The sequence below is a fragment of the Conger conger genome, chromosome 12 (genome assembly GCF_963514075.1).
Source record: "Conger conger chromosome 12, fConCon1.1, whole genome shotgun sequence".
Lineage (NCBI taxonomy): Eukaryota > Metazoa > Chordata > Actinopteri > Anguilliformes > Congridae > Conger > Conger conger.
In genome coordinates this window covers 6,494,485-6,511,093 of record NC_083771.1, presented here as the reverse complement: position 1 = coordinate 6,511,093, position 16,609 = coordinate 6,494,485, and the positions used below count along the sequence as shown (strand labels likewise).

At 45.7% G+C, this 16,609-nt stretch overlaps 1 protein-coding gene across 1 annotated transcript in view; it reads right to left on the bottom strand.

Moving 5' to 3' along the window:
- Positions 1 to 16,609, bottom strand: part of ric1 (RIC1 homolog, RAB6A GEF complex partner 1) — a 64,065-nt gene that overhangs the window by 27,241 nt on the left and 20,215 nt on the right. Inside the window, exon 3 of the mRNA XM_061262215.1 lies at positions 2,768 to 2,847. Coding sequence (XP_061118199.1) covers positions 2,768 to 2,847 — 80 coding nt within the window. The remainder of the gene's footprint in view (positions 1 to 2,767; positions 2,848 to 16,609) is intronic.

The window sequence follows — 16,609 nt, the reverse complement described above, 5'->3', positions numbered from 1 at the left end:
TATTCTTCAGGTTCAATAATTTCCATTCAGTAATATACCCAGTACATTTCATCACACGCTATCTTCGGTCTGTTTTGTTTTCAATATTTCCTGAAGCTTATAAGACTTCTCCCATACCAGGCTGGAGGGAACACTCCAGATGTATAAACAGAATTTTCTAAATTCCCCTTTGGCCTGAAAACCGAAAGTAAAACCACTGCTGTCCCATGAGAGGAATACAGGACCCGATTCTGATAACTTCATGAAGAGCCAACAGCCTGTGAGCTCATCACCTGCTACAGCCACCTCTCTCACTCTCTCACTCTCTCACTCTCTCACTCTCTCACTCTCTCACTCTCTCACTCTCTCACTCTCTCACTCTCTCACTCTCTCACTCTCTCACTCTCTCCCTTCCGCACAGATCACCCCTCTTCAGAGACAGAAAGACCGGTCTGTAACTGGCATCCGGTCCTGTCTCTGTCGCTTTTACAGGGAGAAGGACAGAACAACATACACCAAACCATGGTCACAGAGCCCCACGCCCTGCCCACGAGACTGCGAGCTCACACGACGAAGCCCATTCCGTCTCCTCTGCGTCTTCACGCACGAACAGCGTGCTGCTGGGACAGGGGCCTCCCAAAACGACCGTCTGCACCTGGGGTCAGTTCAGGAATCTGAAGCGACCCCAACCCGACCCCGCTTCACTTCAGCAGGGGGAAATGAGCCTTTTTACGAGGTCCCCCCCCTAAGCCACAAAAGCAAAGTAGGCCTGGGCTCCTAATATAGTGATAAATACTTCATCTCAGCCACTGTGGGTTAGGCTGAACAATGTAGAATGAAGCGAAATCATATCCAATTAGTGATCCAAGGTAATTCCTGATTGTCATATACTGAGAAGCAGCACTCCCATTTTTCTGGGAATAGTTATCCATCCATCCATCCATCCATTATCTGAACCCGCTTATCCTGATCAGGGTCGCAGGGGGGCTGGAGCCTATCCCAGCATACATTGGGCGAAAGGCAGGAATACACCCTGGACAGGACGCCAGTCCATCGCAGGGCACACACACCATTCACTCACACACTCATACCTACGGGCAATTTAGACTCTCCAATCAGCCTAACCTGCATGTCTTTGGACTGTGGGAGGAAACCGGAGCACCCGGAGGAAACCCACGCAGACATGGGGAGAACATGCAAACTATCCGTGCCGCCTGGGAATAGTTATGTTCACAAGAAATCTTGAGGAACTGGGAATATTAGGACTGTTCTCGGTCGAGCCCTACCCATCTACACGCCCCGGGCCCCAAGGCAGGAGTGACCCGCATGAGGCCCAGACGAAAAGCTCTGAGGAGCAATGAACGTGACAGGAGTCTTCAAACCATTCAAACGGTCAGCATGTGTTAAGAGGCACACATTTCTCCTCACTGTTCCCCTGTGTAAAAGTGGCTGGGCGTCTCTGCGTGGAAATCCGAGCCCGAATCGTGCCGAGGCCTTGACAGGAGAAACAGATAAGGAAAGAACCCTTTCATCTCGTGCATCTCCGTTTCGACACGCGGGGAACGCAAGCGGTGCGGCTGCATCTCTGACCAGTTCAAACTTGTCGGGAGATTTCAGACGCCGCTCTGATCTCAGTCGCTGGGGTGAGCCGCAGGAGCCGCCTCGGGAAGGGAAGCGGAGAGGTGACGCCGGAGCGAGGCTGACTCGGTGCCAGAGCCGGGAACGAGCTTGCACCCGTGCCCAACGGGTGGGTAGAGGTGAAAGCGCTCACGCTTCCTTCCAGAAACGCCAGCCAGCTGAGACGCACCCAAACATGGCAGGTTTCAGAGCCAGCTGTCCGGCTTCTGCCAGCGAGCAGCAGAGGCTGGGGGCTGCTCACCAGACAGCGCAGGCCAAAGGGGTTCGTTATTTTTTTGTCTACATATATAAAAATATTTTTGTGCCGACACACTGAGTAAAGAAATGGGGAAGCTTCAGATAATGGATTGCTTCTGAATTCAGGGAAAGCAATATAATATATCTAGTTTTTTTTTGTGTGTGTGTAACATTTCACACCATTTGTCAAAGGTTGTAAATAAACTGACGCCTTCACCAGCGCAATAACAGCATTGTAGTTTACAGTAGTGTTTTACCGCATAGCGCAGCTTCATAACTCAAGCAGTGTAATAATGTGTGTAATAAGTTGCAGCCACAGAATTCCTGTGGTCTGCGAATGGAAATATGAGATTCAAACGAGAGTTCAGTGCCTTAGGATTACTGGCCTACAGGCTGCCTTATTACTGCCAAGAGAAAAGCCATCGGCTGAACCCAACCAGAGACTGAGGTGCGCTGAGAATTACAGGGTCCCTGACAACACTGATTATCAACATAATTAGGCCAAGCACCATCGCACAGGTATTCACTGAAGACATACTCATCCTCTGATCCTTTCATCAAGTCCAAGATCCGTAACAGTGAGTGTGTGGCCGCGTGAGTGTCTGTGTGTGTGTGTGTGTGTGTGTGTGTGTGTGTGTATGTGTGTGTATGTGTGTGCGTGTGCGTGTGCGTGTGCGCGTGTGCGTGTGCGTGTGTGTGCGTGCGTTTGCATGGGCGCAAGTCTTGGCCTGCATGTGTGTGAGTTTTAGAATGCATCTGCTTGAGAATGCATCTCTAGTGTACCCTGCCCCATGCATGCGTGTGTTTATGGGTGCGTGTGCGTGTTTATGGATACATTTGCATGTATACATTGACCTTGGCCCTTCACCCAACACAGTCCTTGTGTATAAAGGGGGTTTGGGGGGGGACTCACTTGGGATAGACTGGTTCATACAGGTACTTGTCATCTCCACCTCCCAGCACGTCGAACAGGAGCACGTATCCATTGGCAGCCTGCAAAGAAACGGAGACACACAGAAATAATTAATGAGGATGTTCGTAATTCATTCAGCGGGCTCCGCAGACCGGGGGAGGCGGTGATGTGGGATCCGGTTACAGGGGCTATGTGTGGAGCTATGCGTGGAGCACAATGAGGGTAAAACAGACACCGCGCTCTTATCAGCTGGGCTGAGTGCCCTTTTTCCACTGTCACCCTGCCCCGCTGCCTGTCCGCAGAGCCCGACCCTGAACACCACACCACACCTCAGCTCAGCTGCTGCAAGGAAGCCAGCGCTGACCTCTCACAATGTCACAGCGCAGAAACGCAGAGACGTCAGCTCACGAAGCTGTACACACTGTAACAATTCAAAACATTGGTGCTAGCCTTCCAAGCAGTTAAGGGGTCTTCCCCAGCTTACCTACAAAAAATCATCAGACCCTACACCCCTGCCAGACCTCTTCGTTCAGCCTCCACAGGCCGCTTTTTTGTGTATCGGTATTTTTAGTTTGGCTAGGTAAGCAGTGTTTGGCTAGTTAAGGGGTTTGGTCATACTTTTGCATTTGTTTGTTTGTTTGAAAAAAAAAAAAAATTCAAAGGCCCTGGTCCTCGTCTTTGTTGTACAGGTAGCAGTTGAAATTGTACTTCCCTCTCGGGTCTTTCAGCGCACTTATCCCTGGTTATGGGTATGCACTTTGTTGTACGTCGCTCTGGATAAGAGCGTCTGCCAAATGCCATTAATGTAATGTAATGTAATGCAATGTAATGTAACGGCAGTCCCAAAAACATGTCCCGTTGTCTGACATGTTATCGATTCGGTTAGATTATTCCGGCGTGTTTGCACCACAAGGTCAACTCCCGTGCATCACAGTGCAAATCAAATGCACTCATTTTACATTTCTTCCATCGCAAGCTCCTCGGCGATCGACACCTTGCGTGAATCCCAGAATGCATCGGTCAGTCTCTGCGGGGACTGAACATCGTGCTTAAACACACGGGGCAGAAGGAAGCAGCACGCAATGAATCACGGTCCATTTCAGTTGAAAACTTCCATGTCCAGAGCAGCCATTGAGGTATTTTGGGATGGTAAGCGCTTTGTTGTATGTTGCTCTGGCTGTTGGCTGTGACGTGCTGTGGGTCTGCCAGCGACAGCTGACACCAGCCATAATGGACACCAGACCGTGGGGCACATCCACGCGCGGGAACAGTGCCTTAGCTAAGAGTGAGCCCCCCAGCAGGCCCTACGTACGTGTTTGTGGCCAATGCAGTCATCAACATCATGTCTCACGAATGCACAGAAAAGGTTTATGTAAGCGCATTCATAGACCTAAGGTCTCCCGATTAATACATTCCAGAGGCTTTGCAGACCTGAGAACACAGCTGCTACTCTATCCACAAAGGCATAATGACATGTAGCATGACATAAAAGTGAAATGATTCATGAGAGCCAGAATACTCGTTTCCCTGGAAACTGTAGAGGTACTGACAATTCATGATTCCTGACGCCCAAACTCCCCCCCCCCCCCCCAAGAAAAAAGCACAGATAAGAGGACATTTTAGGGACACTCAGAAATGTCATGAGCCAATGTTGCTAGGAGTGCAGTCCAGGCCAAACAGGCCAGCTGCAGCACACAGTCTGACGCAGGGCCTGAAATAATGTGGGAAATCATGGCAGGACAATGGCTGGACATAACTTGGGCATGAAGAGAGCCACTGAACTTCCTCAAAGTTCAGCTACTGCTGGTGCTGGTGGCGGAGAAGGGGGGGGGGGGGTGCTTTTGCAAGTGCTGTGTTGGCTTCAAAACGTTTTTCACACCACGCCAACTTCTGTTCCAGAGAACAGAGCGCCGACAGAGACCCGCATGTCTGGAGACCACGCTCACTCTAAAATGGCTGCAATGAACAAACGGGATGTTTCTGCACTCTCCGATTCTCATCCCCGCAGAGCCGAAAGAAGACGCAGGAGTCAGAGGAGAGCGTTTCTGTGGCTTACAGCGTGCGTCTTCCCGCAGATGGCAAAGCAGAGGAGAGGGCTGGTCTTCATGAGCTCTGAGAAGCATTACCAGAAAAACAACAGAAATGTAAACGGCTTCAAAATTCTACTACACAGAGGAGCGCCGTCTCCGTTTTCACCAAGATGCTTAACTTGACCTTCCCCAGCTGTTTAAATGAAAGGATAATGGCGCGTTAAGTAAATGACACATTTTTAATATCACAGCTGAAAGTAGGGTATAGGCACGAGAAGGAAGAGACAGTGGCAGAATGAATGACATTTAAACAGGGAGACGGTTCGATATTACTCTCATACTACATTTATAACATGTCCGCCAGGCGCAGATGCTGTTGCCTAGGCGACGGAAAACACCAGGGCAGGCACGCGATCCAGTTACAGCCGATGTGGTTCGATTTCAGCCTGGCCAGATCCTCTGTCCTGCTCTGTTGACGTCAACAGCATGTAATATTTAGCCACCTCGATATACTTTACAGGCACCAATGAAATAATATATGTGAAGAACAGGGAATCCATCTAATCAAGGTCTGGTCTCCAGGAGTAGAGATGAGGAAATCACACGAGAGAGAAGTTTTCCCCTGTCTCAGTCGGCCTTGTGAAAGCGATTAGACTGCAAGCTCAGTGAAACTGGTTTACAGAAGTAACAGAAGGCCAGTGCAGGTTTTCACTTCTTCATAGAGCATCAGTTATGTACAACAGTGTGAGAAACACAGGACCGTGTGTTATACTTATCCACCGTAAAATCTAATTCTCTGCTTTTCCCTGTTCTACCAACCAGTCACTGCAGTGCAAGAGGAAGCAGTAGGTTTCTGTCCTGAGCGGGGTGGTTAGTGTTGCCATCTGGTGTGAGGACTCAAGTACGAAAACCAGGGATACCAGGGCTGGGGAAGAAAGATTTGCACTGTAAGATCGCTTGGTTGAATGTATTAATAATAACTGTTTATATTTTCAGTCAGATTAAAAACAATGGGGGAGAACACAGGAGTCTAAAGAACAACTCAATGACTCACTCGCTCAGGCAAACATGTCCTGCCCAACCCAAATCACACCACGGCTTTGAGCCATGCTGGGGGAGTGAGAAGTGGACCAGAACCCAACGGATAAATGCAGTCTGCTAGCGGACCAGAACCCAACGGCTAAATGCAGTCTGCTAGTGGACCAGAACCCAACGGCTAAATGCAGTCTGCTAGTGGACCAGAACCCAACGGCCAAATGCAGTCTGCTAGTGGACCAGAACCCAACGGCCAAATGCAGTCTGCTAGTGGACCAGAACCCAACGGCCAAATGCAGTCTGCTAGTGGACCAGAACCCAACGGCCAAATGCAGTCTGCTAGTGGACCAGAACCCAACGGCCAAATGCAGTCTGCTAGTGGACCAGAACCCAACGGCCAAATGCAGTCTGCTCTTCCTATTTGGGTCAATGGGCGCACTCTTCACTCATCACCCGCTTGCCTTCAGGATCCCTCCAACAGACCCAGGTGAATAACGCAGTGACACTGAAAAGACCACACGACACCAAGCCTCTCTCACGCTCGCCAACAGTAACAGCGTGTAATGTAAGATTTGGGCCTCTCATTCTCTTATATTTCATGCCAAAAGTCGGTTACCATGAACCCGTGACGCCTTGCCAAAACTTGCTTCGCAATCTTTGCCCTGTAGCCTACATTTTCAAACCAAACAGTTTCCGGCAACATGCACTCAACCCAATACATCTGCACTGCTGTCAGCCACTGCTGGCCACAGAGATTGTAAAAGACAGCAACAAGCACAACTCTGGCAAGGGTCCGGCACGTTATAACCAGCCCCTCTAAAATAACATATGTCTTGCCCATCAGGAAAAGGTCATTTATGTACCTTTAAATCGTGGTAAAAATATGTCATTTCTAACTAACACAAACAGTTGAATGTGAAGTCATACTTAAGTGGCAACAACCTTTTTTTTCTCCATACTAGGATATATTCCAAGTGCTGCACTACAATGTAAACACTGGGATACATTTAGTATGGCAGAAATGTACAACCCAATTAGATGCATTTAGCGGGAAAGGGCAGGTATGTTTACTATCGACTGAAAATTCGATGCAACATGTGGCATCAATCACTTGGTGATATTTCATTGACTAGAACCCCTTTCTTCCACCAATTTACCAACTTACAGCAAGCAAAGCACTTTCTTCAGATACGGCAGGAAATTCATCAGAGGTTTGTTTTGGTTTCAGTGACTCATATGCATTTAAAGAAACCATTTTTGATCGAGTGCTGCTTTTCGGGACTAAGACTTCAGTGAGAGATAAGGAACAGTAATTGGACTTAACTAACAATGACCTGGTGTTATATCTGACAATACAAACAGTTGAGAGACTTTTATGAGTAGTAATTACAATGGCCTTTGTCTACCGCTCAACTATAAAGCCATGGAGCCAGTCAGTAAGTGTAAATTGCACTTTGCCGACTCCCCAGGAGGGCCCATGAAAAAGGCAGGGGGATGTAAAATATCCACTCTAAATTACGCTACAGTGTTAATTTGTGGTGAGGAAACGGCATCCTCTCAGGTCTTCACGTCAGCGGGGCTAGACAGAGGAGCGATGCAGGTTACAATACGACACAGAACCAAGGAGGAAAGAAGAGATTACAGTGTCACTGCGGTTTCAAAGGAAAGTGCCCTTCAAAGGACTCTGTTCATTTCAAAGCAGCAGTACTGATCAAAGTGTGTGAAAGGAAATGTTTCAGTTGGTAATTCTACTAAGGAACATGTACAACGTATACTAGAGAAGCGAAGTAGAGATACAGGATAGGTAATTAACTTGTGCCTTCATGAAAGCGAAAACAAAAGCATGTTGAGTGGCATGTCACTGAGGGGGGCGGGGGGTGCTTAGAATAATGAGAAATTGCTAAAACAATTCTCAGTAATAACATGTACCTTCAGTCTGCAATTGATTATCACTTCTTCAAAGGGGCAAGAGTCTAAACAACCTTGTTTTCACTTGGGGACACTGTTGCGTAACATTAAATACTATCTTTTTTTATTGCTTCACCAGAAAAAAAGTGGAGAAAGGAGCTTTGAAGTACGACATGACAATAAAACGAAATGAATCGAAAATGAAAATCTGAGCAGGGAATACTGCATGAAGATCAGTATTGGTCTGGACAGGTGGTATGAGAAATGAACTGGCCCATCGCAAGCCTGGTCAGTGTCAGTCAGCAGGGACAGGGCATATTTAATACAGCAGGAAGCTTGTACAGACAGGGGGATGAGGAAGCTTAAGTTGTATCCTCAGGAATGACAAACCCCAAGGACTTGCAGCACCTGCTAGATTGCGTAGCAGAGTTATTTTGGGAGAAATATTGGCCCACCCAGCTGTGGTTTTTAGGGCTTGCAGACCCAGAGTAACAGGCAGATCTGTGCTTAGCTGCTTCCATCACAGTCCTTACGTTCACAGAAAAGCAGAGCAGCTTATGTAAGCACCTGAGCCCACTTCTCCACAGACGCTTCCATGCTGAAATCACAGACACCTTTTAAATACTGTACTTGGCAAAGGCAAAGCGGCATGAGAACATGGCCTCTACACCTACCTCTGCCCTGCTAATTACTCATTCTGATTGCTAAGAAAAAGGAGAATTCATATTTATTTTGGTGAATAAAAAACAAATGGCAAAGAAAGATATTTTGCTCCAGGCTTCCTGAGAGCCTTTTCAAAGAGGCCCCAAGGCTAATCTTCAATTGTTAAGAAATGATCTTCTCAGCAACCAATTAACACAGAAATTAAAACAAAAATGGAAACCACAACATGGAACCAGTTCCAACAAGGAAGAGTTCTATGTAAAAAATAATAGGAGCATGCAACAGGCAATATTAGCCTGTGTAATTAAAAAAACTAAACAAAAAAACTGCCATTTATTGAATTCCTTTGCAAAGACCCACCCATTTTTTTTTTTAACACACCAACCCAAGTAAAAAATTAATAATAATAATAATAATATGTATCATAATATACATGTATATGTATATGTATACACACACACAGACATATTCCAGCCGTGGACTTTTTGGGATCACAGTTCATAACATTAGCATCTCAGGCCAAACATCTGGTGAGCAGCTGTGTCTGGATGAACTGGTTCTCTCCCCTTAAATTTACTTTTCCACCCTTTCCCAGTGGCTCCCCTTTCAAGCCACGCAGGGCTATTTCCAGCAGGCAGTGGGAAAATGCGAGACAGCAGCTTATGAGAGGGGAAGGGGGGGGGGGGGGGTGCTAAAGACCTTAAACAGCATTGTGTGCTCCAGAGAGGACAGGGAGGCAGGGAAAGCCGGTTGTGAGATTTCTCACTGTATATCTTGGATATGAAAGTAAACTTCACACAGCTTGGACAAAACACAGCGTCAGCTGTTTTTTCATCCAGGATAGCATTCCAGTGGCATCTCCACAGCCACTGGGGCTAGATACGGGTTGGAATCCAGTAGCGACCAGATATTTTCAATCAGACTTCCCTACTGGTTTTTCTCAACAACGATTTTATGATCAGCAGGAGCGATTAACGAGTCAGAGAACATTCTGTGACAGAACAAGATTGTGACTTTTGCTAAGATAAACCGTTTATAAACCTCCAAACTACATTTGGCCAATGATCTTGCACTAGCAGAACCATGTTTATCTCTGACCGTGACCTGGACTCACGCCAAGTTCTATTTATTAGTGTGAAAGCGCCACCGCAGTTTGCTAGCGGATTACAGTAGCTGATAAATGAGGTATGTTCCTGGGTTCAACAATAAGCATGGCCTAGGGCCAGTAAAACTGGAGATAAGATGACCACAACACCAGGACTAGTCGCACAAGTGTGCCCATTGAAATTTTCCCCGTCCAGACAATGAGATTCGTGAGAGGCTGGGGTCAGAGAATTAGCTGTGCTCTAGTGGAAGTCCTTATTTCTTTGTGCTGCAGCTGGACTCATTTAATAAAGAAAAAAAAGTTTTGAAGAATGAAGTGAATGAATAGAAATAATACCGTCCTGGCAGATGATTTCTCTTGAAGTCTACATATGATGCTTTTGATGCTTTTAACTTGTGGAAGAACCTACGCACTTGTGAATCGCTTTGGATTAAAAGCGTCTGCCAAATGACAAAAATGTCAAAATGTGAAACATATCTCTTACATTCTTCAAGAGGTGTATCGCCACAGTTCCACTCCTAGATTTAGACTGTTCCGGAAGGAGCACAGTTTGCTTGATGAAGGCTGAACAAGTAAATTGACTGATTGTAGCCCGTTCAAATTTTGCTTGAAGTGATGGCAGTAAAGGTAAGAGAGAAATTGTTTGCTCAGAACATTTGCGAAAAAGTAAAAGTATCATTAACTCTGGACTAACAGATGTGGTTTGTACCTTTGGGATGCAAACTATATTTGTTCTATAAAATGTATAGAACAAATGCAATCATTGTTGTCTACCTAACATGCCAAGAATGTAAATAATTATATTTGCACTTTATTGTTTTATAAATTATAATCTGGAGTTTCACCTTCAGGAATTGGACCTGGACTACAGAAACCAACAACTGACCTCATGGCCCATTGGGACAGTGAGATAATCTGTGTTTTCAACTGATTACATGGAAAAATATATTAATCACATTTGTGAAAAATGCCATTGCTGATATTACCTAATTTCAGAACAGGCATATCAAACTACGTTCCACTTTAGCACAAGGCATACCGACAAACCAAACAGACAAACAGCAGCACTCCTGATAACCATCAGGGAGGACTGAAGGCCAACTCAATGTGCGGAAGTCACCCACTTGAAGACAAAAGACCTGACGTAGGCCATCAGATACGACAAAGCCAAAGGCTATGAAAAAACTAAACTGGGACAAAAGGCAGGGGAAGGCTTGCTGCTGTGACTGACTTCTGTCTGTAAAGGAGCCGCCACTTTTCAAACAGAAACTGAAAGTGTATTTAACATACAATCTCCCTCAATTTCTAAATTAAATTTGAAGGTTAAAAAAACCCAAAAAAAACAAACCAAAAAAAACAAAAACGTTTAAACATTCAACTGTAACAATTTGGACAGATTTCAATCATACCACCATCAATTGTTTCCTTAATTTTAAAGGTAAAAAAAGGTAAGTGACTTTGGTTCATGTTTCATACTAAACTGTTCTATGTACTTTACCCTCAAGTTGCAACAGTCAACTACTATTACTGGACGTAAAAGACCACCTTGAATCGGCTGCAGGACCAAGCCTGATCGGACAGATTTTCACCATCACGACATTCAGAGTTTGACTTTGTTTGTTTGAAAGTTTTCAGCATTGCACAAACAACTTAATTTTTAAGAAATAAAAATGTTTACTGTGTGTATAAGCAATGTGGTGCCAAAGTTGGTTCCTAAAATGTGAGTATAACATGGCTGTGCTTAAGTGCACCAGTCAACAAAATTGCCCCATATTGTAGAGGCAGCACCAAATTTTAAAGAGGCAATACAATTTCTTCAACTGGCTACATGCAGTCGAGTTACTGTGTGACAGGGTGGGCAGTGAAGGGCAGTCAGAGTGCACATCAGGCAGTTATTGCAATTTCACACAGAAATACTCCACATAACAGATTAGCCGAGCGTGTCCAAACAATAAAAATAACAAGCGGGGGTGGGAAGAGGGTAGAAACAGCCAGCTTTGCTCTGACTGATTCGATTTCATACGTGAAGTGTTAACATGGCAGACACAATCAAGGAGTTCTCTGGGATTGGCAGGGATTTCTCTGCCTCTCTCCAGTGACGAGCTCAAAGGGGCCACTGAAGTCCCGCGTCACACTCTCTGAAAGACCAGATCTCACCATTTTCGACTTTATTGTTTTGCATGTATAACTACAGTATACCAATATAGACTGTATTTCTGAAAGTAAATAAGCCAGATTAAGTTCTCAAGCCCATCTCCCATCTCCGCCCCTCTCGAAGGGTTTGTATTTGCCAATGCAGTTTCGAGGAGACTAAAGATCAAGTAAAGATTGCAGCAAATGATGCCAATCCAGTGCAGACATTCCTTAAACACTGGGGGGTACAGGAACTGGCAAAAAAAAACCTTCCGGCCATGGTACCTTTCACAGGATAAACACACCCGCTATCGCTGGCCAACATTCCTGGGGAAACTGGCTGTGGTACACTCCAGGTGTGACAGGACGGAAAGAGATGCAATGATATAATACACCGAATGACTTTTTGTGGATTGAAGGGGAAAGTCCCTACTAGATTTCCACACACAAATGGAGAATTGAAGATAAAGGACAGTTAAATCAAGCATCGTAAAGCCGTGGCTTTGAACCCGCCCATTCAACAGTGTTCTGGGAACGGATGGCCAAGCCTCACTAAAGCATGGAGTGGAAACCGCACCGGTCAGGAACGACCCGTGGTGGTGACCTTTCACCTTCAACTTGAACTATGAACTGTAAATCAATGCACGGGATGAACGGGTATCATTTGCATGAGCGTTCATCATTAGCTGGACAAGAGCCTCTAAACCCTTACGACGGGAGAACTCGAAAACACAACACCATTCAGGGGACATAAAATGAAGCTAAAATTCCGCTGAATTACAAATGAGCTGTAATGTGTCCTTTTCTGTGAGCCACTGAACCTTCCACAAAGATTTTAAAAAGGGAAAATTATTTCCTCCTGAATTTCAAGAAGATTACGCAATGCATGACAAAAATGCCAGACTTTTGAAGATTCAAAACAATTTTCATTTCAGTCATCTGAAGCGAGTTCTAAAGCATTGTACGGTTTTCCGAAGTCCCTTATGAAAAACGTTATCACAGCCAACAAGCAGCAAATTCATTTTGTTGGCTCCCAAAAAGAAATATAAAGGAAGTTTACTTTGAAACCTAGTCTCCATTCAGTTATAAAGGATGCTGAAAGTACTGAATACTTGGCATACGCCCTGCAGAGCCACTACTTACAGCAGCCGAACATAAAGCCCCCTTTCAAGTTCACCAGTCTCCCCTCCCCACCCCTCTCTCTTCCTTCTCCCTCCGGGCCGGCAGGGGTCAAAGGTTGCCATCCTTGGTGAAACAAACAGAGGAATTCCTGAGCGATGAAACAGGAAGCACAGTTTCAGCACTTTGAGCTGCAGACGCCTCCCAGCACTCTGGGTATGGCTTTTCCAGATGACAGCGAGAGAAGCGCTAAACTCTGACCCACTCTGCTGCCAGGAGTCCAAAACTGAGCAGCGACGAAATGCTATTTCAGGTCGTGTTTATCATGGCGGTTTGGGCCTAGCACCTAAAAATATATCGTGAGCGTTTCAACGTGTTATTAAAGAGAAACTTAAAAGCTATATCGTCACTGATGCCAGGGCGATGTATTGCAATAGTCTGCAACAATGGACACCTGAAAAAAATCACATCAAAAATTTCACGCCATTTTATTCCTTATTTTTGTATGCGTGCCTAACCCCAATGTATTCACAGACAGAAGTAGTTTATTTGTGCTGAGCGGACATCATGAAATGTAATTTAGTATTCAGTTCTGATTGCTTACCAAGCATCTGAGAGGTGAAGACTAAATATTAAACTTGAGAATTTACACAGCAAGCATATTTCTTTGGTGTTGAATGAGTTTACCCTCAGGGGCAAAAACGAATACAAAAGGAAACAAAAGCAATAAGAAATTGCTATAGAAATGAGAACTATTTTGGGCGTGGGTGATCACTGAAGATTTCACACCAAATTACATGCACCAAAATCGACAAACAATTATAAATACATTTGCCTCAGGAAACTTGTGGTACAGGCCAGGGATGGCAATGAGGCCACCTGCTACGAGACCCTACACTACAAGTTCTTGCTCTACCGAATACTACGACCTGTTATACATTAGGCTACATTTACTTTCTGAAGGCTTTTACTGTCTATAATGACACCCTGCCACTTCCACATTCAATTCAATTATATTTGAACAATACAAGATTGTCACAAAGCAGCTTCACAAAGAGCCCAGGCAAATATAGATGATTATCCTGGAAGATCCGGTTTTTGCATAACAAATATAATTCATATTCTGAATACCAGGTTATAGCTACTGTATGCAATTTGGTGACACATTCACGTGAACACTCCACGTACGCATGCAAGAATAAACACTAATTGTGGCCCTGGGCTGACAACTCCAAATACACGCCCAATGAGCACGTAAGCCCTCATCCAAATAAGAGGATTTACTGAGTACGAGGGACCGTGAAAAGACGGCAGAGGGAAAACACAGGCTTCTCCATCTTGTGTGGCTGGGAGGCCTTAATAACAAAGAAGGAACAGGCAAGAAAGCCTCAGCCTTTGTGTGGAAATGTGTGAATCGGTTGACCTAGGCCCCATATGCTGTAAATAAACAGCCGATGCCATAGACCCCAAAATGTAGCATTAAACAGCCTAGGAGGGGTTGTGCAAATGCACGCCCACAAAATAACAAAAGACACACACGTACCCTAAATCATAGCGTTCCCCCCATTCTAAAGGTACAAAAGAAAGCCATGATTATATATCACTCCACCAGAACATGGAAGCCACTTTCCTCAGATCTTTTCACAGCCTACAGGGGAAATTAACATGACAGCCTTTACCCACACAGGCAGGAGCAATTGCGCTACCCAGGCTCACCGCTACTTGTAAGAGAGATTTTCACTTGCAGTTTTTTCAGACCATGGGGAAGAAGGGCTTTTCTATGAAGAGTAATCATCCAAACTGCGCTGCCAGCGACAGCAGAAAGGCCAGTCCCTGCGGGGACAATCAGAATGCCGCATTACACAACCAGCCTGCACATTTACTGGCCTGGGATTGAGATTTTATATGCTAATAATGAGCGGCATGCATTAAGACTGTAACGAAGCACAGGGAACAGGAGAGAGGCTGGTGATTAGCAGGTATTTCATGGCTGCACTCCGAGCAGGTTTAGCCCATTAGCTAAACCTACCTGCTCCCCGCCTTAGCGCAAAAACACCAGCGTGTCCCCAGGGGACCCCGGGACAGGGCACGAGCATTCCCCTATTCCTCCAGGCTCCTCTCTCCCGCATTCATCTGCCACAGCCGAACATTCCCATGGGAGTACAATGGAGAGAGGAATGTATTTTGTCAAATTCTTTACCACTGACACCGGGCCCCTGGACACAGCATCCTTTGCGTTGGGCGGGGTGAACACTACTTCCTGAACACCTGACTGTCTGAAGTCCCGAAGCGCACGGGCACGTTTCCTGTCTGGACTCGTCATCCAGAGTGAACACCACAGTGAGAGGGGAAGGTAAGGAGGTCACATCTTCCCTGAACTCAAGCTGAGCGGCACACAACCGCACGGTGGTTTACCTGAGGATAGGCTCAAAGATATATTCACAACAGGAGGGACCGCGGGGGGGGACTGTAACGCCACCCGAACACAACACGGCTGGATCCCCCGGATGGAGAACGGAGTTTTCATTTACACACAGCACATGCACAGCAACGCTCGATAAAAACGCTCGAGCTTCACCTGATGTGTGAAACCAACCAGGCCGCGAGTGATCCATGTCCCAGAGGCATACTTCTTCCAGGACACCCATGAATTCATTTCAAAAGGATAGTTTGGCTATTTGGATTGTGGATAGTCATTTTTTTTTTAGAATATAGGTACAGCCATGAATTTCAGTTAGCCCGGACCAAAAGGCAATTGCTCGTGCTGAAACATGGTTGCTGTTGGAGAAATTATGTGGATTTTCTTTCCTTGCGCTCCTTGGCCCGTGGGGCAATTACCGCTCTCCGCAATTACAGGGACCGCTACTGGTCCACAGCGTTACACAATGTTCTCCAGCCACCCATATATAGCCTACTCTCTTTTGATAGTCTGCTCATTATGTACAAATCAGTTCAAAAGCACAAACTTAAATTTCAAGTGATGAAGGAAAGTGCTAAAAGCAAAGTGTTTTAACGATTCTGAAGCAAATATTCAAATTTCTTTCCACCTGAAAAGCGCATAAGACGGCACATTCCGACTTCATGCTTGGGCGGCTCGCTAAACCGCAGTAGCCCTAAGCAGTGCGGAGAGTTAGGTAAATTCAGCGGGTTTGAGAACTGTAAGAGCATTCATGAGCAACACCTAGCTGGGGTGACACACTTTATCATCACCAATTACAATAGAATATATCGGTCTCAAAACCAAGGAACAACTGGAACCAGCTGGGACAAGAAAGTCTGGATATGACATGTTTTCACCAGGCCAGCTCAGTGGTGAAAGGTCACAGGCCGCACAGCCTGCAGGTTTTTGCTCCTACCGTGCGCTACACAACCTGATCTCACTAATCCGCTCCTTATCTCTAATTATTAAATGATTTAATCAAGAATATCAAATAATTATGGAAATCAGGTGGGTGTAGAGCACGGTAGGGGCGCTGCGTGGAGTTGAGCAGCGCTGATTTAGGCCCTCACTGCGGCGGCCCGAACAGGACAGACAATGCCATTCCCGGCTTTGCAGGGGTCCCCCTTTCCTTCCAGTTCAGGGCTCTCATTGTTGGGCCACGGCGGCAGTAATACTATGCCCCAACACACTGGAGCCCAGAGGAAATACAGCTCAATGCAGGAGATAAATCTCAATATAAAATCCACTTACTGTGTGTTTAACTAGCTTAGGCGGCATGGAAAGCTATAAATCTATGCCAGTCACATTAGTCCGTCATTAACATATCAAAGAGTACGTCTGGCTGACATTCAAATCTAGAGCAAGCAGTATAATTCCAGATTACATTTAAATCCTAGGCCTTGTGAGAT